The following is a 27,006-nucleotide window of genomic DNA, read 5'->3' as shown; positions in this document are numbered from 1 at the left end:
CCTCGGGTCATCTCTCAAAGGACTTGAAGGGTAGTATTCTTGTTATTGGTTATGGACTTGTATATTTTGGAGTTTTGAATAAGAAACATGACAAGTAAATGGTAATGAAATTCTAATAACAAAATGGTCTTGGCAAAGGTTGGTTGTCAAGGGTCTCTATCCTTATCACTAACCAAAATTATGATAGTTGCAAGGAACAATCCCACTAAGCCATACTCTAACAAGTAGCAAGGAAGGTCAAGTGAGTTATATCAATCCAAGTCCATAAATCTTAGCTTTCCATTAATAGAATTAATGAAGGCTAGAGTCAATGGCTATCAACTATCAATCACTTGGACATTAGTAACTCAAGAGTTCCTAAATTACCTTCCCAAGCCAAGAACATAAAATTCTACTCTAACATCCTTCCAAGTATTTCACCAAACACTTGGAAGGTACAAAAGAAAAGCATAGTAAATCACAACAAGAATGAATTCTAACAACAATCAAATGCAAAGAATCAACAACAACAAACAAAGAGAACAAGATCTACATGAATTACCTCAAATTGCACTAAAAGAAAATAGAAGAACATAAAGTAGATCCACAACAAAGTAAAGAATTACAAGGATTAAAGTACAAATTAGAGAGATGAAGAATAGAGGAGTAAGAATTGATAAGGGAATAGTAAATCAAAGTATGGATTAAACCTAGATCTAAGAGGAGAGATTAACCTAAACCTAATCCTAATTCTAGAGAGAAGTGAGAGCTTCTCTCTCTAGAAACTAACTATAAACTAATCCCTATTGTGAATGAATGAACTCAAGATACAAGAATGCCAAAGATGATGCCTTCCCTTTCAATCCTTGGTCCTTTAAAGCACTTTGGCGCCAAAATTGGTTGTAATTAGGCCCACAGCTTCCCAAAAATCGCTGGGCATGTTTTCTATCTAAAAATCACGTCTTCGGCGGACACGCACAGTGCACGTGCGCGTCCATGAGTCAGTTTGCAATCCGCGCGGAGGCGTGCAGTGTGCCCGCGCGCCCATGGCGTTTTCCAATTCTTTGGCTTTTCATGATTTCTCCACTTTGCATGCTTTCCTCTTTACTCCTTTGATCCACTCCTAGCCTTTTCAATCTGAGATCACTAACAAACACATCAAGGCATCTAGTGGAATCAAAAGGAGATTAAAATCATCAAGTTAAAGGCCTAAAAAGCATGTTTTCACACCTAAGCACAAATAAGGAGACAATCACAAAACTATGCTCATTCATTGAATAAATGTGAGGAAAGGTTATCAAAATGCTCTGAATTCAATACAAGATAAACCAAAAAATTGGAGTTTATCACTCGCCCACCATGTCCTGATCACCTCAAGCATGTTTGTCATCCCAACTTCTCTAAGAATGTGTCTGCTACTACTGAATCTACCATTGCTGCTCCTCTCAACCCATCTCCTGTCTCTCTCTCTGATATTGCGTCTTTTCGTAAGCATTTTCTCTCCCTTTCTGGTAATACTCTTGTTACTTTTTCGACTCTTCCAGGTAATTCTACATGGTACTTTGATTTCGGTTGCTTTAATCACATGTCACCTTTGCGTCATCTCTTCTCGTCTTTGTCTACCACTACAAATACACCTTCTGTCAATACTGCTAATGGTTCCCTCTTGCACGCAACACACAAAGATTTTATTTTCCAGTCAACTCTTAATCTTCCTGATACTTATTATATTCCCAAGTTGAACTTTAACCTTATTTCTGTTGGTCAACTTGTTGATCTCAGTTTTGATGTCACTTTTTTCATTTCTGGTTGTTGTGTACAGGATCGTCTGACGGGACAAATCATCGGGATTGGACGTAAGGTTGAAAGGTGGTTCGAACTCGAGAATCTTCATATTCCTCCTATGCTAAATCTCTGTGCTGCTTCTTCTCCATCTACCTTTCACTTATGACATCAACGTCTTGCCCACAGCTCCTTATGAAAATTACGTCCTCTTATGTCTCAGGGTATTTTGGGTCAGGTTCCTAATAAATCTTTTGATTGCATTTCTTGTCAAACTACCAAATAATCTGCTTTATCTTTTCATAATAATCCCTCTCTTGCTTGCTCTCCTTTTGATCTTATTCACTCTGATGTTTGGGACCCTGCTCCCACCACTTCTATGGGAGAAGCTCGATACTTTGTCATTTTCATTAATGACTATTCACGCTATGCTTGGGTTTATTTGATGGCTAATCGCCATGAGTTACCTCAGATTTATATTAACTTTGCCACTATAATTAAAACTCAGTTTTCCAAGGTCATTAAAGTTTTTTTGACGCGATAATGCTATGGAATACTGTGATTCCAAACTTTTAGTCTTTCTTGCAGAACAGGGTACTTTGTATGAGTTTTCTTACCCTGGTACCTCTCAATAAAATGGCATTGAGCTTAACGCAAACACCGTTACCTTCTTAGCTTTGTTCATGTAATGCTTCTTTCTTCTTCGTGTCTTGAGCGTACTTGGGGTGAAGCTGTTCTTACTGCTGTTCATGTTATCAATAGACTTCCTTCTTCTGTTCTTGGTAATGTTACTCTCTTTGAGCGTCTTTATCATACCTCTCCAGATTACAGTTCTCTTCGAGTTTTCGATTGTGTCTGTTTCGTTTTTCTTCAGCCTCATGAACATAGTGAAATTGAACCTCGAGCTCGCATATGTTGTTTTCTTGGTTATGACACTGAACACAAGCATTATCGTTGTTGGGATCCTCTCTCTAAATGTATTCATATATCGCGTCATGTTGTCTTCTGGAAGCATCACATGTTTTCTCGATTTTCCTCCTTCGAGTCCATTCCTTCGACTCAGTCACCTTTCTTCACTAACCCCAATGTTAACCTTTTTCCTAGTGATGATTCCACAGGTTCTATCTCGGGTCACTCTTTACAGCCTCCTGCTCTTCCGCCTTCTCCATCTCCCGATGATTTTAGATCGGATGCCGATCCTGCTCCTACCGTCATACCTTCTCCTACCACTCGCTCTTCCAAAGTAAGAAATCCACCTCCCCATCTTCTTGATTATCATTGCTTTTCTACTATTCTTCATCAACATGAACCTAAGTCATTCAGAGAAGCCTCCACAAATCCAAATTGGCAGCAAGCAATGTAGGAAGAAATACAGGCATTTGAAAAATCACACACTTGGGATTTGGTTGATCTTCCTTATAATTAGGAAGTTGTGGATAGTATATGGGTATACAAGATCAAGACCCACTCCAATGGCTCTATTGACCATTATAAGGCACGCTCAGTTGCTCAAGGTTGTATGCAAGAGTATGGTATTAACTATGAAGAGACTTTTGCTCCTGTTGCTCGTCTCACATCTGTTTGAGCTCTTCTTGCCATTGCTGTTGCTGCACGAAACTAGCTCCGAACGTTTTGAACAGATAGACCGGCAAGTATACTGGGTCGTCCAAGTAATACCTCAGGTGAGTGAGGGTCGATCCCACAGAGATTGTTGGTTTGAGCAAGCAATGGTTATCTTGAAAATCTTAGTCAGGCGGATAGAAAATATAGTTTGTCACGAAAAACACATAAAATAGATAAATAAATAGAACGTTACTAGATAGGTGTGAAATCAATAGTATGAGAACGGTTGAGGCTTCGGAGATGCTTCTTCCTTCTGGATCAACTTTTCTTACCATCTACTCCAACTTCTGATTGATTCATTTCCATGGCAGGCTGTATATGATTAACGCCGGGTTAGCGGTCATTAATCTCCTCTACCTCAGATCAAACGCCAGGTCAGCGGTCATCCAATCTGAATGGGGGTGAAGCTCAAGCAATCTATTCCCTTGGTGATCCTACTCAAAACACCACAGACAAGGTCGGATCTTCCAGATCAGAGAACGCTGCTCCTTGGGTTCTAGCATATACCACAAAGGCCCTAATTTCCCCGCACCTCGGCTGAACTGATGTCTCGAGAAGTCTCCAACGAAGTCGTTGATTACCTGTCTAAGAGATGTATAATCAAGCTTGTGGTTAAGTGCTATCCCGTCAAGAACTCGCAAGAACTCATGTAGAATGAGGATGATTGTCATGGTCATCCGATTCATAAGGTTGAAGAATGAAGATACATCTTAGAACAGAATCAAGCATAGGTTGAAGTAGAATAGTGATATTATTAATTCATAAGAATCAGCAGAGCTCCTAACCTTAACCTTAGGAGGTTAATGACTCATACTGTACAATAATAGTGTTCGAATAAAAGTGGGGGAGGAAGAAGATCCTAAACAAAGGTGATCTCCTCCTATATATACTAATCTGCTAACTAAGAATTACAGAAATAATATAAACTAGTCTTGTAGAGCAAAAATCCACTTTCCGAACCCACTTGGTGAGTGTTTGGGCTAAGCCAAGGGTGTCTCTACGAGCCAATACCCCTTAGGGGCGTTAAACGCTGGCTAGGGGCTCTATTTTGGATGTTGGACGCCAGCTGCTCCCTTTTGGGTGTCCAACGCCAGGAATAGAGCAGGTGGCTGGCGTTGAACACCAGTTTTGGGCCTTTATTTCCAAAGCAAAGTATGGACTATTATATATTATTGGAAAGCCCTGTATGTTAGCTTTCCACAGCCATTAAGAGCGCGCTATTTGGACTTTTTTAGCTCCAGAAAAGCTCCTTCGAGTAGACGAAGATCAGATCCTAACAGTATCTACAGTCCTTTCTCTGTCTCTAAATCAAACTTTTGCTCAAGCTCCTCAATTTCAGCCAGAATTTACCTGAAATCACCATAAAACACAAACTCAAAGTAAAATCCAAAAATATGAATTTTGCACTAAAACCTATGAAAATATAATAAAACTTAAACAAAACATAATAAAAACTATATGAAAATGATGCCAAAAAGCGTATAAAATATCCGCTCATCAGCTGTGGTTAAAAAATGCTCTTAGTCAGATGGACATAAAAAATGCATTTCTTAATGGAGATTTGAAAAGGAAGGTCTATATGAAACCACCTCCAGGTTATCCTTGTCCTTCTAGCAAAGTCTGTCTCCTTCGCAAGGCACTTTATGGTCTTAAGCAAGCTCCTCGTGAATGATTTGACAAATTCAACACCACTATCTGCAATCTCGGTTTCACTTACAACCCTCATGAGAATGCGCTTTTTATTCCTAAAAGTAAACATGGAGTTGTTCTTCTACTTTTGTATGTTGATGACATGATCATTATTGGCAATAATGTTGATGGTATTGCTGATCTCAAAGCCTCCCTTCACCATACCTTTGAGATGAAAGATCTTGGTTTCCTCAGCTATTTTCTTGGTCTCAAGGTCATATCCACAGATGATGGCGTCTATCTCTCTCAGGCAAACTATGCTTCAGATCTTCTTGCTCGTGCCAGAATTATAGATAGTCACACTGAGTTGACTCCCCTTGAGCCTAATGTTCGATTTACCCCTATAGATGGCACTGTTTTGGATAATCCTACTCTCTATTGACAATTAGTTGGAGGTCTCATCTACTTGACTGTCACTCGACCAGACATCACCTATTCAGTTCATGTGCTTAGCCAATTCTTATCTGCTCCTCGTACTACTCACTATGCGGTAGTTCTTCGCATTCTTCGCTACATCAAAGGCACCCTATTTCATGGCCTTTATTTTCTGTCCATTCATCTTTGTCCCTTCAAGCATACTCCGATGCTGATTGGGCTGGTGATCCCACTGATCGTCATTTTACTACTGGTTACTGTTTGTTTTTTGGCGATGCTCTCATTTCTTGGCGTGCTAAGAAGTAAACGTTCACTGCTCGATCAAGCACAGAAGCTGAGTACCGTGCTCTCGCTGACACAACTGCTGAGGTTGTCTCAATTCGTTGGCTTCTCGAAGATTTGGGTACTCCTCAATCATCCCCTACTAATATTTTTTGTGACAACCACAATGCTATTCATATTGCCCATAATGATGTGTTTCATGAACGCACCAAACACATTGAGATTGATTGTCATTTTATTCATAACGTATCCTTGTTAATGTTGTTCGTCTCATCGCTATTGGAACACTGGACCAGACTGCTGATATCTTCATGAAAACTTATCATCCGACTCGTTTTCGGACTCTGGTGTCCAAACTCAAGATGGTGTCCTTAGCTCCCACTTAAGTTTGAGGGGGGATGTTAGAAAATCATTAGAATCAATTATATCATTTATATTTATATAGCATATTTGTATATTAATTGTAAGATTCTGTACTTTTATTACTTTGATTCTTCTAACGACTATATATACCTCTTATACATTGTACTTTAGACATAACTCTGAATAATACACAATCTTTTCTTCAGTTTAGTCTCTTGTTTCTAACATATAGTATTATAGAAAAAAGATGCTTAAAATTATGTCCTTCTATCCATATTTATATATTGAGTGAATACCCCACCCGGACCCTGACAATTATCTCGAAAGGACAATGAGACCCCCAAGAAAAAAAAAACACCCAATTCGGCTCCTGATATTTTTTTGGGACTGATTAGCCCCTGTGCCAAAAAAATAACATTGACTTTTTTTGGCATAGAGGCTAATCCGTCCCATAAAAATAAAGTTCAGGAGCCGGGTTGGTATTTTTTTTTGTCAAAGACTTCGTTGTCTTTTGAGGTAATTGCTAGTGGCAGTTTTGGATTTTTCTCTTATATTTCATTATATATAAGCGGGTTCTACGGTGGCATGGAGATAGGATGGCTTATATTTGACTGTCCAACTGCCATATGACACCTGTAGAGTGGTTAGTGTATCTAATGAGTGCATGAAACTTAAGTCAAACGTGAAAGTTATTGTAAGTGCAGTAACAATGTGTGGTTTACCGCAGAGACATTTGAGAGATTTTGACATAAAAAAATATGGATTTCATATGGACCAGGGTGTTGGTAGTCCAAAAATGATTGGGTATCCAAAAATGTGGATGGACAAAAGATGAAATTTTTTTGGATTGAAAAATAAAATAACTTTACAACATAATGATATTTGATTTTAAATTATATCTATTTTTTTATAACTATTCACATTATCAATATAAAAAATAATCGTTTTTGCTAATGTAACATTATGTAATTAAATATACGTATAAAACAAGTGCAATTACATTTGTCCTTTGGATGACCATTCATAGTTTCATACAACGTCACAGTCAATAAAAACAATAGTTATTTTTAATAATGTGACGTTACCTAATTAGATATGCGTATAAAATTATTTTACTTAAATTCTTTTTTAGATTATTGATGTTTTTATCAAATCACGTGAAGACGTCAAATTTCTTTATGTGTTGTTAGTAACACTTGTATGAAATAATTCGAATTTTATGAGATAATTTTTTTTATAATTGATATAATTGTTTAATAATGTTTTTTTTTAAGATTTATATTTTAATTTATCAATTTTTATAGCTAATTATTTTATCCTTAGTCCAAAAAATTTTATACATTTATGATTTTTTTGAATAAAATCTACTGTAAAATGAAGATTTTGAAAAAAAATAATTTAGCATTGATTTAAGAAATTTAATCTTATTTAAATTAATATTAGTTAAAAATATTAATTTATAATATATTAGTTTGGATAATTTAATTATTTGTAATTTTAAATTTTTTTAATTTATTTGTTAATCAATTTTATTCATAATTTACGTTTTCATTATTAATCAACTTTTGTTAAGACAATATTTTTATTTGTAGCCAAATAAACAACTTATGAGCTGTAGTCTTTTTTTTTTTCGAAATTTATTTCTTAGCTGAAACCTGAAATTTATTGTTTCAAAATATATTATGTCAATATATACAGTAAAATACTTTTATAAATAATTAAAAGTAGACATATATTAATATATACCATTACGATTTCTGGTATCAGACTGCATTATCTTTTTCTATATTTGTGACTAAAATATCTTTTTAAAATAACAAAAAAAAAAATAAATTCAACCTTAATCTGAAAATTCAAAAAAAGAAAAAAAAATCAAAACCAAATATCGAGAAAACAAGTAATAGATTATGATTCTAGTACAAACACAACTGAAGAGATCATGATTTTCTGGAAATTTCTCATCTCTTGGCACAACCAAAATACTTCAATTGAAAAAATGGAGTAAATGAATGTCTCATTTCCCCTGAAACCCCACTTTTCGCCCACAATGCTTCCCGGTAATGAATGTCCTGTACCCACAGTATTTCTTGTTGCATTACATTTGTGTTGAACCCCATTAACATAGCATGTTCAAAAGGAAATTTCAAATGTGTTTACCAAGGCTCTTACTTGATTTGTGAAGCCTCCAAGCCACCCACGACGGATTTGATATCGATCTCACTATGCCACTCTATCATCGATGCAAATCCCTTCCTCACTTGCTATGCCGGTACGTCTTCCTTTACGCTCTGCTCGATTTGTGGTACACAATCGCTGTTATCGATTTTCCGCCGTCGCTAGGAGAAGGAACCCTCCTTTAAGAACAATAAACCCTAAAACGACTTTCAACTACATCGTATCACCTGTTTCTCTAATTAACTTCGTAATTAACATTTAGCACAGAGCCAAAACAATTACCCTACCTTCATTAGCATTTTTACCGTGGTTCACAAAGTCAACTTCTATGGTCAGCATACTCCAAAGGTGGCATGCGTCACATTTTTATTGGATGTTCTTCCTTTGGTAATCTTTAAGCGAGAAAAATATAATGCTAAAGAAGAGGTGAAAAGGGAGAAACTATCACCATATTAGCAATTATAACATGACCAGTTCTTATGCTTTTCATTTATCTTTTTCCATCCACAGGTTGAAAGCATTTAATAGGATTATGGACTGTTGCATTTCGTTCAATGGATGATATAAAGGAAACTGTTAGAATTTCTGGTGAAAGATTATGTCGTGCCGTAGCCACACTGACAACAAGGATTTGTGATGTCTCTCTAACTGATATATCAGATGCACACAAAGAATTGAATATAGTTTTACCCCTTTTGCTTACAGAAGGTATACTAAGTAAGGTTGACAGTGTTTGGAAGGCTTCAATTGGAGTTGTAATGAAGCTTACAATGGTTAGGAATTTATCCAATGGTATCGACTCATTATATTCAATTAATAAGTGATCTGTTTTTTAAGAAGCTATACTATGTTGTTGTAAAAATTTCTTTATCTTGAAATAGAATGGTTCCTTTTCAGCATGCTGGAACTGCAATCCGTCCACATATGGCTGATCTGATTTGCTGCATGCTCGAAAGTTTATCAAGCCTAGAAGACCAAGGGCTCAATTACATTGAGGTTTGTTTAAGTGATACATTCATATTTTTGCATAATTTACTCACTAAGGCTTGTTCATTCATATGTTTTATCTCTTATAGCTTCACAGCAAATGTCAGAATACAGTCAGATAAGCTTGAAAATTGAGAATTTTCATTACTAAAGGCTCTCCTATGTGGGAGACTTTGGACTTGTGCATAAGAGTTGTTGATGCAGAATCATTGAACACATTGATACCTCGACTTGCTCATTTAGTGCGTTCTGGGGTGGGTCCAATACCAGGTATGCTTTTGAGAAGCTTCTGTCAATTCAGATAGGGATTTGTAGATAGGATTTTGGGGGTTTAGTAGAAAGGAGTGTGCAAATTGTGTAGATGCATCATGTTTTCCATAATGTATATTTCTCAAATAAATAAAATACAATTTCGGTGATAAATATGATGATCATCATGATACTTTGGTTCTCAAGAATTGTTGTTTCGATATTTAGATTGTCCTCATTCTATGCTTTTTTTTAATTCTTATTGTGGAGGTTTTCACCCAAAACTTGCATATCTTTGTACTAGTAAAGATTTGTTTGTTGTTGAAGTAGGAGAAACAAAAATTCATCAATTCCAATTATACTATGTTTTAGAAGTAGCTGCTTCATTATATTTCTTAAAACTTGATGTCACCCTTGATATGTTTCACTTTATACTTATCACTTGGCAGTTTGAGAAATATCTTTCCTGTTTTAATAAAAAGAATTTTAAGAATATAGCTGAAACGTGTCCAACTCTAGGTCACTTTAGATTGTAAGGTGGACACATCTCACTGCAACATATGTCGTGCTGCAGTTATAATTATTTAGATAAATGACAAAACGGGCCTCTGTAGATCATGCTTTGATTTTAATGCCATTTGAGGACCAACAGTTGCTAAAAGCTGTACCTTTTACGTGGAGTGCTGTATTGGTTGAATATGCACTGGTGAGATTATGTAATGAATATACCTGGGTGTAAATTGGTTCAGGCATCTGAATTTTAAATTGTTTTACTGAATATGCTCACAGCTCACCTAAGACAATTTCATGGTGATAATAAAAGTACTGCATGAATACCAAAAAATTCTCATGCAGGTTTGAAGATGATAAAAGTGTTTCCAACATATTTGAAGAACTATGGGAAGAATATACCAGTGGGGAATGAGTCACCCTTAACTTGGTACTTAGGTGAAATTGTTTCCCTTATTTGTGAGGCATGTCATCATCATCATAGGCAAGTAAAAGAAAAGTAAGTGATTTTCTTCTGCCCTAGCTGTTGGATTGATTTAAACTTTATTTCATCTGAGTTATTTTCGTTCAAACATTCACAAATTTTCTGTTGTACCTGCAGTCTTCCCAGGCTATATGAACAGGTTTGTGCCTAGTATTGAATTTATTAAAAACAGCAGAGGATAACTATTTCAGTAATTTAGTGTTTTTACTATAAAATAGTGGAGGATAACTAGTATCAAATCTTGATTAATTTTAGTATACTTTACCAGGTTATAAAAGCGTTTGGCAATCCAGATTTCTTGAATATGGTATTTCCTTTGTTGCTTGATATGACCAAGTCAGCGCCCTGGAATCTAGCCAGCAACCTTTGGCCGGTGATACTGCAAAAACAAGTGATGACAAGTTCTAGATCTTCATTTATATGTTGCAATTCTTTTTACTCATTAGATAGTTTATGACTAATGGAGGGTACTCCAATAATTAGTAGCAAAAGGAAGAAAAACTATAGATAGAAATTTTAAGAAAGATTTGAGATTTCAATGGTCTGTTTATATATTTGGTTTATCTTTGGATACTATATGGCAATGGTGTTTGGTTTATGATGTTGATGCCATAGACTGTACAAACTTTTTTACTGATATATCTTCTTTGTAGATTCGGACAGTGTTGAAGAAATTTTGGTTCCGCATACCAAACTTGTGGTGTGTCTAACCTTTTGCATCCATGTGGCTAATACCAATATAAGTGATATTCTTGAAAATCAAGAGAGCTTAATGCTTCTGTACGCAGTATTTATCGATTTCAGCCATTGTTAGATGTATTTATGAGAGGTTGTAGCAGTTATTCGTTAGAAAGGGTAGAGAGACACAGGCACAAATAACAGTCGGTAATTGGTTTTCTGAGTAGCTACTAGCTATTGTTGAGAAGGACAGGAAAAAAATTTCCAAGATACGTGTTACACACTGCGACAAGAGGGCCTCAGTATTTATAGTATTTATGGTACAATAGTTAAAGCTTTTAAGGGTTGGTCTCAAAATTCATTTCGTATTCAATTAAATATGGGCACATGTGATTGTGGGGTTTTTTGTCACTTTATTTTCCTATGTTGTCATGCACTTGCTGCTTGTGCCACCGCAAGTGTCGAGTGAAAAACATATGTTGATCCGATGTACACACAATAGACTGTGTTCAAAGTGTACAAGGTTGACTTCTAAGAAGCCATGGTATATGTTTACGTCCTAATCCTACCATGTGTAGGAAAGCAACCGGTAAACCTTATCTTTCAATTGTGATTACTATTATACCTCTTTATCTCCCAACAGTATGTTTTGTGCATTATGCTAGTTTCAATCAGCCAATTATAACTTGTGTCATATTGTGTACATTTGGCGTAAAATGTCACCAGTTTCGACTCATACACTCGATAGTCTACACCTCTACAGATGATACAATCTTTGATAGCCATAATCACAATCTCCCTGAAACTGAATTTCATTCTCACGACGAATTTACTGTCCACCATAACAGGAGGTTCTGCTACAAAATATATATTTAATAAATAACTAATAAATATACTTTTTAAAATTATAAGTTATCTATCAATTATAAACAAATATTTCTGAATTTATATTTCTAAAATCGATTAACAACTATACATTATAAATAAATATTTAAATATGTAAATTAAATTACATAAATAATAAATATATATTTAAATGCTTATTTAAATATATTTTCTTAAATTAATATAAATTTAATAAATTAATTTACATATAAATATATATTTAACAAATTAATGTAAATTAATTTACATATAAATTAACAATTAATATATATTTAAATAAATATTTAATAAATAAATACTTAATAATTAATATAAATATAAATATATATTTATTCACCATCACTAACTATCCAAAATTTTAACTAAAAGGTTACCAAAATCAGGTGATTATCCTAGACTTTAACTAAGTAAATAAATAATCAAATATTATTTAATAAATTATAAAACACAGATCACATGTTACTCATAGATTCACAATTGACAAAATATTATTTCTTTTTAGACTAGTCAAGTAATTATTCTAAAATTAACTAAATCTACAATATTAATCTATTATATATACAAATATCTTTATTCATACCTACATTCATATATTTAGGAAATTTCAATGCATGCATGGCCTCTAAATCTAATATGCATATAAAAGATGGCACCTCAAACAAATGCTGGTTTGCTAGTGTATTTACCACTTCCGACACATATGACTTCAGAGTGTCATCAACTTGATCTTCATCTTCATCTGGATCAACGACCTCGTAGTTGCTTTCAAACTCCTCTAAGCTATCAATATTGTAATCTTTTGATTCAATATTTTGGTTGGCTTTAGATTGTTCAAACTCAATATACAACTCGATGAACAACATCTGGGAGCGAGTTTCAATATATATTAAAAACATTTCTTGCATGCTCGTTTCATCGGTTATATATTTAGTTTGAAATTAAATGAACCCACCAGATATTGACATAGGATACCTGTATGAAATACATGACACTCTTCTTGGTATTTAAGAATCTATATTCTCACAAATTACACCTTTTAGTTCTTCAAATGAGAGTGCGAATGGAATAATAATATCTAATCGATTCTCATAAACAAATTTCACTCCTTCATATGTTTGTAACAACATCTGACCATGATAATATACTTTTAACATAACTCTATCATTTACTTTTTCTACTCAAATTGAAAATACTAAATCAAACTATGATTTTTAAAAACAGAAAAAAAAAGAAGAACTTATGAAGAATGGAAGGATAAGAGATAGAGAATATGAGAAGAATGTAGGAAGAAATAAGAAACGAAGAAGAACAAGACTCGTAAAAGAAGAGCTTGAGCTAAGGAACCAGAGGAAGAGAGTATGAGAATGTTCGAAGAAATGAGACACAACAAAGAACAAGAGGAGAGTTCTGCGTTTGGTTATATTTTTTTGGTGACAAGAAAATAAAGAAAAACAAAAGATAAAGCTAGAACAGAATTAAGATATATCTCGCTGGAGAAGATCTCCAAGCTTTCTCAAAGGCTACAAGAGCTCAACTTGGGGGGCTCATGTTTAGAGCAGGACATCTCGCTATGGCGTCAGTAATGTATTGACAGTTTGCTAAATAAGATCAACAGTAGCTTTCCATCTCCACTTCAAGATCTCTTGGATTTTGCTAACCAAATCCTTGTCCAAACAATGAGCTCCCATGTTTTGATCACCAATCAAATTAAAAGCTTTTAAGTAATCTGTTTCACAAGTTACTTCTCTATGGCCAGCCTCCCACGATAATAGTAATCTTTGCCAAATTGCAAATAATTCAGATTGTCGTACACTCGCATAAGGGAGAGCTCCCATGTAGCCTCTCAACCATAAACTGTAAGAACCAAAAATTTAATAGCAGTTTAAAATAAGATAAAATAATAAATTAATTGTCCGTAATAGATTCAAAAATTTAGACATCTTAATTTAAAAAGTTAAAGATGAGATTCGAATTCAATAAATTATTTTAACTTGAAAAATGTAATTTTCTGTGAAAAATTTGCGTAAAAACGTGTACCGGTAAATTAGTTCACAGTACCGGCTTAAACTTGTCTGGTACTATATAAGAGTAATAAAAATAGTAGAAAAGTTCAGAAAAATATTTAGAATTAAAAATCAGGCGCTAATTTTAAAATTTTTAGTTCAAAGTTGGGCCAAACGAACCTAAAATACTAAGCGGTTAGACCAGACCTAAGTTGGGCCAAATTCCAACATATAAATACACAAAAAAATGAAGCCTTCAACCTCATAACAACACGAAACACAACAGCTGAGTTGAGGGAGAGGAGAAGAGGGTTTACTATTCACTCCTCTCTTCATTTGCTCATAACTTGAGCTACGATACTCCGATTTGCGTGCCATTTGTGATCACGCGTAGCTCTTGCTGAGTCCGTCATTTTTACCTAAACAAAGTTGGTAAGAACTCGAAATTCATACTCCAGTTTTCTGCCCTAATAGATTTCACATTTTGGTTTTATTTATTGAGTAGATTCTTTGATTTTGGTTGTTTAGGGGTGATCTAGCATTAGGTTATTGTTGGATTTTGTCCCTAATACCGTCGAATAAGGTAAGTCGCTTCGAAACCCTTGTGGTTTGGTGTATTTGTGAGCCTTAGATATTGATTATAATAAATTAATTGTGTATAGCTTGAATTTGGTGATTAGTGGAGTTGGTTTTTGGCTATTGGATTGTACCTTGGTTGCTGAAGCTTTGTGGAAGCCTGTTTGAAACCATTTTTGGGTGTTTTGTGCGTGTTGAGAATCAGCCAAAGTATGGTTTCAGTTTTCTTTAGTTAATATGTAATGTTTTGTGAAACTTAGGCTAGTGGACCTTAGGATAGGATTGAATTGATATTAGTTATTGATGATTGTTGATGATTGATGATGAATATTGATTGTTGTTGATAAATGATGCGGATTAAGGATTTTGACAATGATGAAATTGATGAATAATGATTTGTGAAGGTTTGAATTGGTAATTGTGGAGAGTGGTGATGTATGCGTGAAAATTGTATAAATAATGGTTGATTTTGGAACTAAATGCTTAGGTGTTGTAGGGTTGAACAATGATAAAATTGTAATTGGTAATGTGTAGGAAAGTGTAAGATTGGATTTGAGTGTGTTTGAATTTGGTTTGGTTGAAAGTTTTGGAAAACTAGATAACCTTGCAATTTTTTATAAAACCTTGTTTTTTATGACTTTGATGAGGTATAACTTGGCCTCCAAATCTTTAATTTTGATGAAACTTGATATAAGTGAAATTTGGATCTGAGAGGTTTAATACGTTCGAAGAATGGATGAAAAATGTTTTAAAATGAGAAAGTTATGCGCATTTGAAGTTTGGGATAAAATTCTGAATACTGCAGCTTTTTAACTTTTTCAAAGATTTTGAGGCATGCGTACGCGACACTGACATGCGTACGCGAGAATGTCGTTTTTACAGGCATGCCACATGACTTGTAACATGCGACATGGCAACCCTTACTGTTTCAAGTGTTCGCATACGCGTACGCGACCTTGGCAATTTGACACTCATGAGTACGTGAGAACGGGCACGCGTACGCATGATTCCTGTTTTTCTAAAAACTTGTTTTTTTAAAATTTGAATGGTTCCTCTAGTTTTCTAAATTCCTTTAATGTCTATTTAGGACTATTAGCTAGTGATTAGGCTTTAAGACTAGTGAGGATGGGTTAGGTGACTTAAATTAGATATTTTCTATTATGAGTTTAGAAGATGGTGACTTAGGCTTGGGATATAATGTGGATGGATTAGTTATGTGAATTGATGGAGCGCTAGATTGATGATGAATTCGAGAAATGGAGCACTGATGATGATTTTGGAACTTGGAAAAGAATAGTGGACTTATTGGATATTAAAAGTGATCTCTGAATGATAAATTATGGTGATTAATTGTTCTGGTGAGTCGCTATGCGCCTCGAGCAAGGACGGTGGTGAATCTCGGTTGTCGAGATAGCGATGCTAGCATAGGGATTGTGGCAGTCTCTCGCCTACGTTCAGATGTGAGGGTTGAAGTAGTATCCTGCTCGCATAACCTTCTCTGCCGCAAGAGTGCGCAGGGCACTATATCCCTGGGATTCGCATTATAGTGTGCCGGACACTATATCCCTGGAACGATAGTGTGCAGGGCACTATGTCCCTAGGTGCACAAGAGTGTGTAGGACACTATATCCCTGGCGTGGCAGAAAGTCTACATCCGAAAGGATGTGTCGGATTGGCAACTTTGAACCGACAATGTGAATTATATGCATCTTCTATATGTTTGTTTCCTTTGCTTAACTTCTGTTATGTCTAAATAAATCACATGCCTACTTGCTATTTGTTTTACTTGTTGTATATGTATATTATTTGTGCTTTATTTGTTTGCATTACCTGTGTTTTCTGCTGGGATTGAAGAGGCTCGGTAGGCGATGGCGATGGGATCACATGGAGGATAGGTTAGTGAAGGCTGCCGGACGGCGGTAACTAGTATTAGTTAGAAATCCCTTAAGTTAGATTATCTTGTATATGGTTGAATTTATATAATTCTTTAAACTTGAAGTTCTAGGATTGCCTTTGGCTTTTCGAAACCATATATCTTATCTATTGGGCACTGTTATCATAATGAGAACCTCCGGTTCTCATACCATATGTTGTTGTTATTTTTCAGATGCAAGTCGTAACCCACCTCAGTGACTTTGCAGGATGGTGATAGAGCAGAGGATTGCTTTTATCTTTTGTATTTTGTTTATTTTGCTTTGGTGTTCTCTCACTTTTTGTATATTGTACTCATTGCCTTAGATGCTTAACTTTGAGAGATAGGATGTTGCTATTTTAAACTTCAAAGTTCTGTTGTATTTCAGTTTGAGCTGGCCGGCCTAAACTTTGCAGGCTGTAACTAGTTCTCTTTTGTATATTGTACATATATATATATATATATATATATATATATATATATATATATATATATATATATATATATATATATATATATATATAGCTTATTTGCTTTAATTATTACCTTGTGTATCCTAAAACTATCTATAAGGTTTTATATATTATGTTTGCTACATTTTGTGCCAACACGTTTAGTTATCATGTGTGAACGTTTCACACATTGTATCTCTATTCTATGTGTCTTGAATCCTTTATTCTTTTCATCGGGCTTCTAGTTATATTATTTCTTGATTACATATTATTGTATGGAGCTTTAGAACTGTCGTCATGCTTTATCGCCTTTGCTTCACGGCTATAGGGTGAAGCTTAGTGTGATAGGGTGTTACATAAACCATCTGAATTTCTAATAAAACAGCCAAATCCCGCCTTACAACTATCATAAAAAAACACTTGCATAACAATTAACCTTAATCAAATCTTGAGGAGGAGTCCAAGTAAAGCTGATGGAGTGAGCAGCGTGAAGAACCTTATTTGAAAAAATATTCTGAAGCTCAAAGTATAAAGATAGATAAGACCCACCACTTTATCAACAGACCAGACTTCATTAGAATTGAACATATCATTATTCATATCCCTCCAAATCCACCAAAGGCAAGTAAAAAATAGGAATACATTAGTACTCTAACAATTATTAATCCAAAAAACCAGGTCCAAGCACTGTAGATCAAAATTCAACTTCTTCCAAATGTTTCTGGTCTTTCGGCAGCACCTAAAGCAATGCAGAATGGTTTCTGGTGTAGACTGACACCTCAGACAAAGATTGAAAGTTGCAAAGTTTTTCTTAAATCGAAATTCTACAATTGGAACCACATCATGAAGGCAAAGCAAACCAGGAATTTGATTTTTTCCAGAATTTGTAACTACTACAGCTATAACCAATTCCCACACTCATCCCAACCGAACTTGCACTGAGTCAACCACTTGTAACCAAGGTTGCGAGAACTGGACCAATCAATAAACCGGTAAGATTACTGGTTCACTGATTCGACCGGAGATTAATCGGGATTCAACCGGTTTAATTAAATATTAAATAAAATTATTAAAAATTTAATATATAATTTCAATAATTTCTAACTTAATAAAATTCAAAGTATACAACTTCCATTGTGGTTTACATTGCAATTGATGAAATTACAAACAATAGCAAAAAAAGGCAGTTTATACTGATAGCTGTAGATTCGTAGCAGTTGCAAAGACTTCTAAAACCACTATAGGCCTCAATTGCATGTATAATGCAATTTAAAACCCTAAACTCAAAAGGTATTATCAGTTGAATCTTACATACACAAGAAGGTTTGCTGCCAAGCTTTGTTATACAATAAAAACTATGTGCTTCTCATAAGCATTTATACTCATGGTTGATTCAAGAGAGTTAGTGCCTTTCTCACCCCCTACCTTTTATGCACTTTCACTCTTAAATCTTATCTCTAATTAAATAGCTTTTTCACCCAATTTATGGCAGCTCATTTTTACTTACTAGAACCACTATAAATCAGGTATTTGAAAACTGATTTACTGGGATTTCTATTATCAAGAAAGCAAACAATAACCATTATCACATTTCCATTACAAGCTTCAATCAGAACCATTCACATGAGAAAATTTTGCAATAATTTTATCCACAATTCCAGTACTAGCTAGAAACTCCCTAGATGATCAGAATAATGAACCAACAATATCCCATCTTCTCTCCCTCACCCCTCTTCACAGTAACTAAGATAAACATTGTACATGATCAAATTCATAAGCATAAAAAGATTCAATGTTTACAGCAATTCCAGTAACATTCACAATTACAACAGTTCAAAATCCAAAATTATATCAAAATTCTATTCAGCATTACAAAATTAACAAACTAAAAAACTGAAGAACTAAAGAACTCTACAAAAATTTATATAATTAACAAAATAAAAAATTAACTGAAATAAAAAACTGAAGAACTCATTGCAGCTTCATATAGTTAATAAAATAAAAAAATTTTAATTAAAAAATTATAGAACTCATTGCGTTAGAGAGAAGAAAGAAGGTCCAAAGTCCACGGCGGCAGAACAGATGCTCGGTAGGATAGAGGTGGCCGACGACAGAAGCTTCGAAGTTCTAACCGACCAGCCGCCGCCGACGACGACAGAATCTTCAAACCGTGCTTCCGACGACAAAAGCTTCAGAGTTTAAACGAACAGACGACGACTATACGCCGATTGAAGCTTCGAACTGCGACGATGGCAACCGCTGGTGGTCATTGCCGGTGTTGATTGGGCTAGGGATGTGGAGTTCCTTCTGGCTTCTGCAGTTCTGCTTGTTGAAGGAAAGGGAAATTAGGGTTGAGGGAGGGCTGGGAGGCGTGGTGACTTCCTTGGGTTAGGTAGGGGAGTGACTTTTTGTTTTTATTCAGCGTCGAAAACGACACCGTTTTGGGGAGTGTTAAGAAACACGAACTCAAAAAAACCCGTCCAGTTCACCGATTAACCGTCGGTTCGGCCGATTTTTTCATCGAGTTTTTGCAGAACGGTTCTGACATTCAACATGACCGGTTAGGTGACCGGTTTTCGGTTAACCTGATTGAACCGATCGGTCCGTTCCGATATTCAGAACCTTGGTAATTCTTCACGCCATGCAGCACTGCCTCTCTACTCCTGAATCTGTGACCAACCCGAAACTCCACACTATCGTCGGTGTTATAATCATCGGTCCCCATATTTGAATACAAAGTTTCCTTATGCATCGCATCCAAATCCAATGTATGGTAGTGGCTGGGTACAAATGATAACTCTGAAATTTGAGGCGGAGCAGACAAAAAGTATCGAACTGATCCACCAACAAGAGTCTCAAGTATGAACTCATCATCGTCGTCATCATCAGAGGAACCACTTTCGTGGCTATCACAACATACTCTTCGTCGAATCCCTTGTCCTCAACCTCCATGTCCTACACTGGACTAGCACAGTGCAACAGTGATGGTGCGAGCAGAGGGTCATCTGGTACAAAATTCGATCCACTACCACCACCACCAACACCTCGAACCTCCGTAGGAAACTCCATCACTTGTTCTACCATAATTCTGCCGTGCACATCAAACATTAGGCGCACATGCTCATCGCTATTGAGGCAGAATAGACGAAACCGAAATACACTGTTTCCCATCGATGCTAGCGTCCTATACCCAAACCTATCAGCCTCTTTTCTCTCACCACCGCCCACGTGCGTCAATATCATGCTCTTTAACTCTGACAACAAAATTACTCTTTGAGTTCGAAACAACGTAGGATTCTCACACTCAAATATAACCCTGTTGCACTGTTTCTCATCTGACAGTTAGGATACACCATCACAACAAAGAAACCACTGGCACTAGACATTTTTGTTAAGTTTTTCGAAGAAAAATGAAAGAGAAAGAAGAATTGATAGATTTCTAAGAAATACCAACGATTTTTTAATCCTTTTATAAGGGATTGATTTTTGTCCTATTCTATCTCGTTTATTGTGTAAATATTTTTTTTATTCCCATGTATATGGTTTACAGTGTAAACCAGATAAATTTAGTCATATCTCGTTTACTGTGTAAAAGGGATATGACCAAATTTAACTCGTTTACACTGTAGACAAGATAAGTCACTTTTGTAAATACTCTCAAATTAAAATATATTTGTAATTAAAATATTTATTTTATTTATTTAAAAAATTTATTTGTATTTATAGCTTTTAAAAATAATTTGGGTATTTTTAAAAATATCTATATTTTTAAAGGTGATTTGTTTTTTTTTAAATAAAAAGTCTTATATATATATATATATATATATATATATATATATATATATATATATATTATATCAATTAATATTTAAATTTAATTTTAAACTATTCTCTATTACTTAATGTCTATTAAAATTATTTTAAATTTTAAAAACAATTTCATCAAATACTACTGTTGCCACCTGTGCTTATTATTAAAAATTATTTTTATTTTGTTTGAACAAATATGACTATTACAACTTTTAAAATAAATGCAATTTACCAAATGCACCCTTAATTAGTCTATTGTCATGTCTTATTTAACGTGGTATTATCTAATCTAATAGTATTCTAAAATATGCTTGCTTCTCTTTCATATGTATACTAAATAAATAATAACCTGTTACTATCTAAATTTTTTTTCAACCTCATTAATATTAATATGTTCAAATGAATATTATTTTTATATGTCACGATTTATGTTTCTATAACTTTTATTTTCTGAATTTCAAAAAACTGAAAAAGATTTATTATATAAAAATTTAAATACTATACATAAAAGTAATTGATTGGAATCATGAAATGTTATATTAACTTACATATTAAAAGCATTATATAAAATCATGCAAAAAAAATTTTCATCAATAAAATACTTTGTTATATAGGGATGCGTAGCTTGCTTGCTTTTGAAAAATGTCAAAAATATTGGCATTTTGTTTCTATATGGTGGCGCACATGTGACTCCTTGTCGTTTGTCTATTAAAAAGAACTGTTAATACTTAATAGTGACCAATGCATTTAATATGAAATAAGCTGATATAGGCACGTATAATAATTAGAGTTGAAGACGAAGGAATTTGTAGCACAGTATATACTAATTAAAACCTATGCTCTATGTTGAATTATCATGTGTGATTTTATTCATTACCATAATTAGTTAGATTCTTTAAACCAGTTTTCAAAAACAATTCTATTCTAACCTATACTGTTCATACTAGAGAGTGCCATCACTACAACAAAACCTAATTTAGATGACCATTTGGGGGAAGCGGTCATTCAAAACCGCCGTTGCTGCAATCCCTACATTCACATACCAGCGGTGAAACACAACCGCCTCTGAAGCACAAATCCAGCGGCAGCCATCACGCTCGTTCCACGGCGGTTCATGAATTCGCGCCATTACTTGCTCAGACCGCCTAATTTCTCTTTCCTTCGCACTTCTCGCTAGCTCCACTACCCACTACTATCTGCCATGACCCCAATTTTTCGTTCTTCCCAAACCTAGCGCGCCCAGAACCCCAAGTGCAGTGAAAAGAAAATCTTCGTTCAAAACGAAAGTCTGCAACAAATCATTGATTAGCAAAATTATACGCATTTGTTCTTGTCCCTGGTAAGCTAATCGTGTTTTTCTTTGTTCTTTTCTGATTCAATGTTATGCTTCTTCTAGTTAACAATCACTGATAGATGATTATCTTATTCTCTAGTTGTTTCTCCTTCTTGTTCATCGCTCTGAACGCACGAATTTCTCTCCTGGAAGTGCAAATTTCTGCAATTTAAGGTTACTCTGTCTCTTTCTCTACTATTAGGAATTTAGGGTTTATTGGATATAAATTGTAAAGAGAAATTCGTACTTTCTTTTTTTGGTATTAGAATGAATTCGTACTTATTACTTAATTAATTAAAAGACAATCTAGCTTGAAACTAATAATGGGAAATTGTCCGATGAAGTATTGCGCTTGAAGAACAATTTATGTGATTTGATTTGTATTCAATCAGTCTAATTTCATTGATGAATTCATCATTGCGATCGGAATTGCATATTTGATAATATTTTCTGTTTAAATTAGTTCTCAATTGAGGTCTAAATTATGAAGTAAAATGAGCAACTAAGAGAAGAAGGGAGGGTGTGTTTGTTTATTTGTGAGCAAAGTAAAAATTCTGCAGAGAACAATAATCATGACAAATAAAAAAAGAAGAAAAATCTGAGATACAAAACACAAGAAGAAATGGACCCAAAACTGATTGCAGGTAGAATCTGACTACAATGGAATAATAAAACTCCAAAGAAACCACCACGCATGCATATCAGAGAGGTATTTAAAGTGTTTGATTAATTGGGTTTTGCAGGTTTTTAATCTGAAATAGTTATCCTTTCTGGTCTATATTCTTAGCAAAGGGAGCCAAATTGAGTCAAGACCAACTTTGGCACAGGTAATAATTATTAGTATTTTTAGATTTGTCATATTTTGTTGATGAATATTGATAATTAAAGTTAGCAAAATTGGATTATTTATTTTATTATGAATGCTAGCCTTGTTTGGTATTGATGTATTCATACTTCTATAGTCAAATAGCTACTGCCAAGTGCCAATACTATCCCTTTGTATTTGTCTCGTCTATACTTGGTAAAACTTTGGTAAATTAAAGCTGTACTATAATGTATCTATATTCTATACTTATCCACACCACTAGTGCTTGATATTAAGGGTCCCAATATTTTTATTTATTTATCAAACCTGAGAGCCTTGCATTGCATCACGCTGTAATAGAAAATTGTGAGAGATACTTGAAGAAAACAGTATCCAAACCATGACACAAAAACAAGTGTTAAAAAAAATGAAATGAACACGTGTTATGAGAATTGCCTACAGCCTGATAGCTTCTCTAGTTTATCCCTTCTCTATTTCTGTAAATTTAAAAAAAAAAAAAGAAAAACTGGGCAATTTAAACAAAATTCTCCTTTAAGATAATAATTTATACTACCATCAACAGTTAAAAACTTGATAAATGGCAAAGATAAGAGATTTATGTCCATGGATGAAACATCATTGCTTCTGTTTTTTGTTGATGTCACATGCATCTGCTGCTGTCTTCAGCTGAAACCAAAAAAGGTCTTAGGGAAGATTTCAGGATTTAAACTAATTGACAACTAAAACAACCCAAGAGAAGGAATTGGACATAAGTGCAAGCTAAAGAATAAGTTAACCTGATTTTTTTATTATTACTTTACATGCTCTTCTTTGATTAGAAACAGAACACATGCACACACATTTAGAGGTCCAAAAGGCTTGATTCATTATACAGTTATTTGTTAGTTTTGTGCCTCTTTATATATACATATGTGAGTCATTTAGCTTTTACAAACTTTTATAAACTAAATAGTTCATGAATACTCAAATAAGATGGATGAAATTAGTTCTTTATATAAACTTAAAACTGCTGATTTCCTATCGTACTTCTCTTCCATGTTCTCTGTTCTGCACCTTTTTTATTGACATTTTACTATATGCTTCAATAGATCATATGATGCAGAGACTCCATGCAGAGAACAATAAGCATTACTCTATTGAAGCATAGACCATTCAACTTTACATAGCGAATATGACTAAAACAATTAGTATTATGCTAACTGCGAAGTTTAATGGAGACATACTCATCAAAGTTGGTTGGTGATGGGGATTACCCTATTGTTTTTTTTTATAAACTGTTTTAATTAGTAATTTTATCAAGTGTTCTTAAAGTATATATTAGTTAAATTATTTTTTATTTATTATTATATTTGTTAGGGAAAAATTAAAGATTTAGCTAGAGAATACTAGAAATAAAAGAGAAATAGTATTTTTTATTTTTAAGATTGATTCACTTATTATTTTATTAGTATTAAATTGAAGATGAGTGGTCCTTAATTGAGAAACAAAGATATCAAGGGCATTTCTTGGAATAAAGAAGTAGATCAGGAATTCAATAGTTGAAGCATGCTTTGGGCTATTTTGTGCAATAGATTTGTGTCTATTTAAAAGTCACACGTAGTGTTATCATTGACATTTTTGTAGACTTTTACATTAGGACTTTTCATGAATGAGAGCTCAATGAGTAAAATTACTTCTTATATGGTTGAATAAGGACTTCACACTAGTTTTGAATATAATTAGTACTTAATTAAAGGTAAATCCGAATGAGTACCTAACTTCTAAACATGACAGATAGCCTGGTAATGGATCGTAAAAATTAGTCAACTTGCATAACAACTCTAGATCATAAATTAATTTACATAATCATTCATTAGTGTGTTCTCCGTGGTATGCGGTTATTTAGTTTTACTTGCTGTAAACAACACCGGACGTGCGTTTATTCTGATCATATTTTCATGCATTTACTATAGAGATATTTATTTTGTTGTTAAGATGGTCTTGAAGTTAAATTGTCTAGTTTTGAGTGCATAGCTAGCTAACTAATTATGAACTTTTTTTTTATGGAATTGAAAGAATGGAGAACGTACAGTAAATAGTGATGAGGCATTAACAGTTAAGACTTAAGAGTAGTACCATCTCTCTCTTACTTTCTTTGTGAAACTGCAAATGCAACTGCATCTGGAACTGCTGCGTTTTAGGTCTAAAATTGGTGCTATGTACAAGAATATTTAGTCCAACCCGTAGGTGCGGTAAATGCATGCAATGACATCCAAATTTTATTATTTTAGGAGAGGGGGAGGGGGCAGGGGAAAACTATGATTTGAGCTGGTTTTTGGAATTGTATTTTTGATGTGCATTTGGGAGGATAACAATCCAACCTCTTGTGGGTTTTGCCAACCTACGTAGCTACTATCTTTCATCCATGTTAATTCATTTTTCTGATTCTAATTCTGATTCTTATTTTTTTATTTTTCTTTCGCAGTGAATGCTGTTTTGTTTGGAAGTAACATACCTACCTATTCCATTTTACTTATCTGCTGATTTTTTTTTTTTTGAAAAACAAGTAAGTAACATCTCTTTTCCTATGGTTGGTAGATTAGTATTTTTAAAAAAATATATATTTACATAGTTATTACTAAATGGTGCACATGGCTTTAAACCAGAACAAATTACTTTAAAGCTATGGAAGTTCTGGATAAATCGTGGATTAAGAGACCACGAAATTCTCTTGAGTATGCACAAGGTGTCTCAAGATTTATTGAGTTTGCTTTTGCATTTAAAGGTATTATAGTTTTAAAGGTTAAGCTGATATGTTTCTTTAAGATAGATGTTGAAATTATTAAAGAAAAAAATTACATAGAAAAAGTGATAAAATTTAAAATTTTTTATGTATATATTATGTATCTATTAAAAAAATAAAAAACTTCTATTAATAAATTTTTTTCACATGTATATATATCTACATACATGTTAGCAAACAAAGCCTTCGTTTTTAATATCAGTGTTATTTGATGAAGAGGTGAACATGATCCGGTCCGAAAATTCGCTCCGAATATTTTTTGGGCTAATTTAGTGTAATTTTATCGAATTTAGGGTCGGATAAGGGTTTCAAAAATAGATCCAGTTATTATGGTCGGGACCGGGTCAAGGTAAACTCGGCTTCATCCGATTTCATGTGCACCTTAAAAGAACTAAAAAATATATATTTTTGAATTAATTATAATATTATGTTATGTTAATTATAAGTTTATTGTTTTATTTTTAATCATATTTATTGAATTAGAAAATACATCAAAGAAGCATGAAATTAAAATTTATGGACAAATTCAAATTCAAATATAGATATTAACTTTTCGATAATAAGTATGTTTTTTTCTTCTTTATAAATAAATGCATAATAATTTTTTGACATAAAATATATTAAGACCCGGACTTCACTGGGCTAGACCCGATTTTAGTGTGACCTGAAAGTAGTGTGATTTTACCAGATTTAAAATCAGATGAGAATTTCGTAATTTCACTAAATTTAAAATCGGATAAGAGTTTTAAAAATAGATCCGATTATTATTTAGTATCAGATTGGATCAAAATGAATCCGACTTCACCCGACTCCGTATATACCCTAATTTGATAATTGTTTTTTGATACTACTCTTTTCTCGACTCTGGTAACATACATAACTGGGCTTATATATTGTCCTCTTTAAAGTTGTGAACAGACCAAAGTCTTCCAGTTGGGCCACTGGGCCCACATGCTAACCTAGCCTCCTGAAGAGAAGAATATATCATTTAGACTTTCGATTATCAAGTCCAAAATAAAGAGAGACTTTCCATTATATACATTTAATTTTTATTCAATCTAAAGTTCTAAAAAATGGCCAACTAGTTATAGTAAAAAAGGTCAATTCTGAAGCCCCCGAATTCAAGTCTAAAATACATTTATTTCCTCTCCTTCTATTCCGTCTTATTCTACAAATTTAAACAGCCTAAACGAATAAAGTTAAAACAGGTTATCCGATAAATAAAATTATTGGTATAGCTATTTCTTCGAA

The 27,006-nt window shown here is 34.0% G+C and overlaps 1 protein-coding gene and 1 long non-coding RNA gene across 8 annotated transcripts; both read left to right on the top strand.

The window, feature by feature from the left end:
- The first annotated feature begins 7,858 nt into the window (after positions 1 to 7,858).
- LOC112702795 (uncharacterized) lies at positions 7,859 to 11,257 on the top strand. Of its 7 annotated transcripts, none has more exons than XM_072199288.1 (8): positions 7,864 to 8,150; positions 8,276 to 8,362; positions 8,779 to 9,041; positions 9,166 to 9,264; positions 9,345 to 9,525; positions 10,360 to 10,513; positions 10,616 to 10,637; positions 10,767 to 11,257. In XM_072199288.1, exons 5-8 carry the CDS (start codon positions 9,417 to 9,419, stop codon positions 10,953 to 10,955), a joined length of 474 nt encoding a protein of 157 aa, XP_072055389.1. In that variant the 5' UTR covers positions 7,864 to 8,150; positions 8,276 to 8,362; positions 8,779 to 9,041; positions 9,166 to 9,264; positions 9,345 to 9,416; the 3' UTR covers positions 10,956 to 11,257. The 7 variants fall into 7 exon arrangements, 5 of the variants coding, with proteins under 5 accessions (XP_029143771.1, XP_072055389.1, XP_072055388.1 ...); XM_072199287.1 differs by having other exon boundaries at positions 8,001 to 8,150; positions 8,779 to 9,060; XM_029287938.2 differs by having other exon boundaries at positions 7,859 to 8,362; positions 8,779 to 9,060.
- Positions 11,258 to 21,550: 10,293 nt separating this feature from the next.
- On the top strand, positions 21,551 to 25,717 carry LOC112702794 (uncharacterized). Its single transcript, XR_003154273.3, has 4 exons — positions 21,551 to 22,153; positions 22,248 to 22,321; positions 22,891 to 22,974; positions 25,438 to 25,717. It is a non-coding gene; the product is annotated as an uncharacterized lncRNA (long non-coding RNA).
- Positions 25,718 to 27,006: the final 1,289 nt, after the last annotated feature.

Source organism: Arachis hypogaea, chromosome 7, assembly GCF_003086295.3.
Source record: "Arachis hypogaea cultivar Tifrunner chromosome 7, arahy.Tifrunner.gnm2.J5K5, whole genome shotgun sequence".
Classification (NCBI taxonomy): Eukaryota; Viridiplantae; Streptophyta; class Magnoliopsida; order Fabales; family Fabaceae; genus Arachis; species Arachis hypogaea.
Note: the sequence above shows the minus strand (reverse complement) of the source record. Positions and strands in the feature narration are given on the sequence as shown.

Excerpts from the sequence above, each read along its gene's own strand:
- LOC112702795 (XM_029287938.2), top strand. The coding sequence starts at position 9,417 with ATGTGGGAGACTTTGGACTTGTGCATAAGAGTTGTTGATGCAGAATCA. Across the intron at positions 10,514-10,615 it reads CATAGGCAAGTAAAAGAAAA|TCTTCCCAGGCTATATGAAC; the intron begins GTAAGTGATTTT and ends TTGTACCTGCAG. Across the intron at positions 10,638-10,766 it reads TTCCCAGGCTATATGAACAG|GTTATAAAAGCGTTTGGCAA; the intron begins GTTTGTGCCTAG and ends ATACTTTACCAG.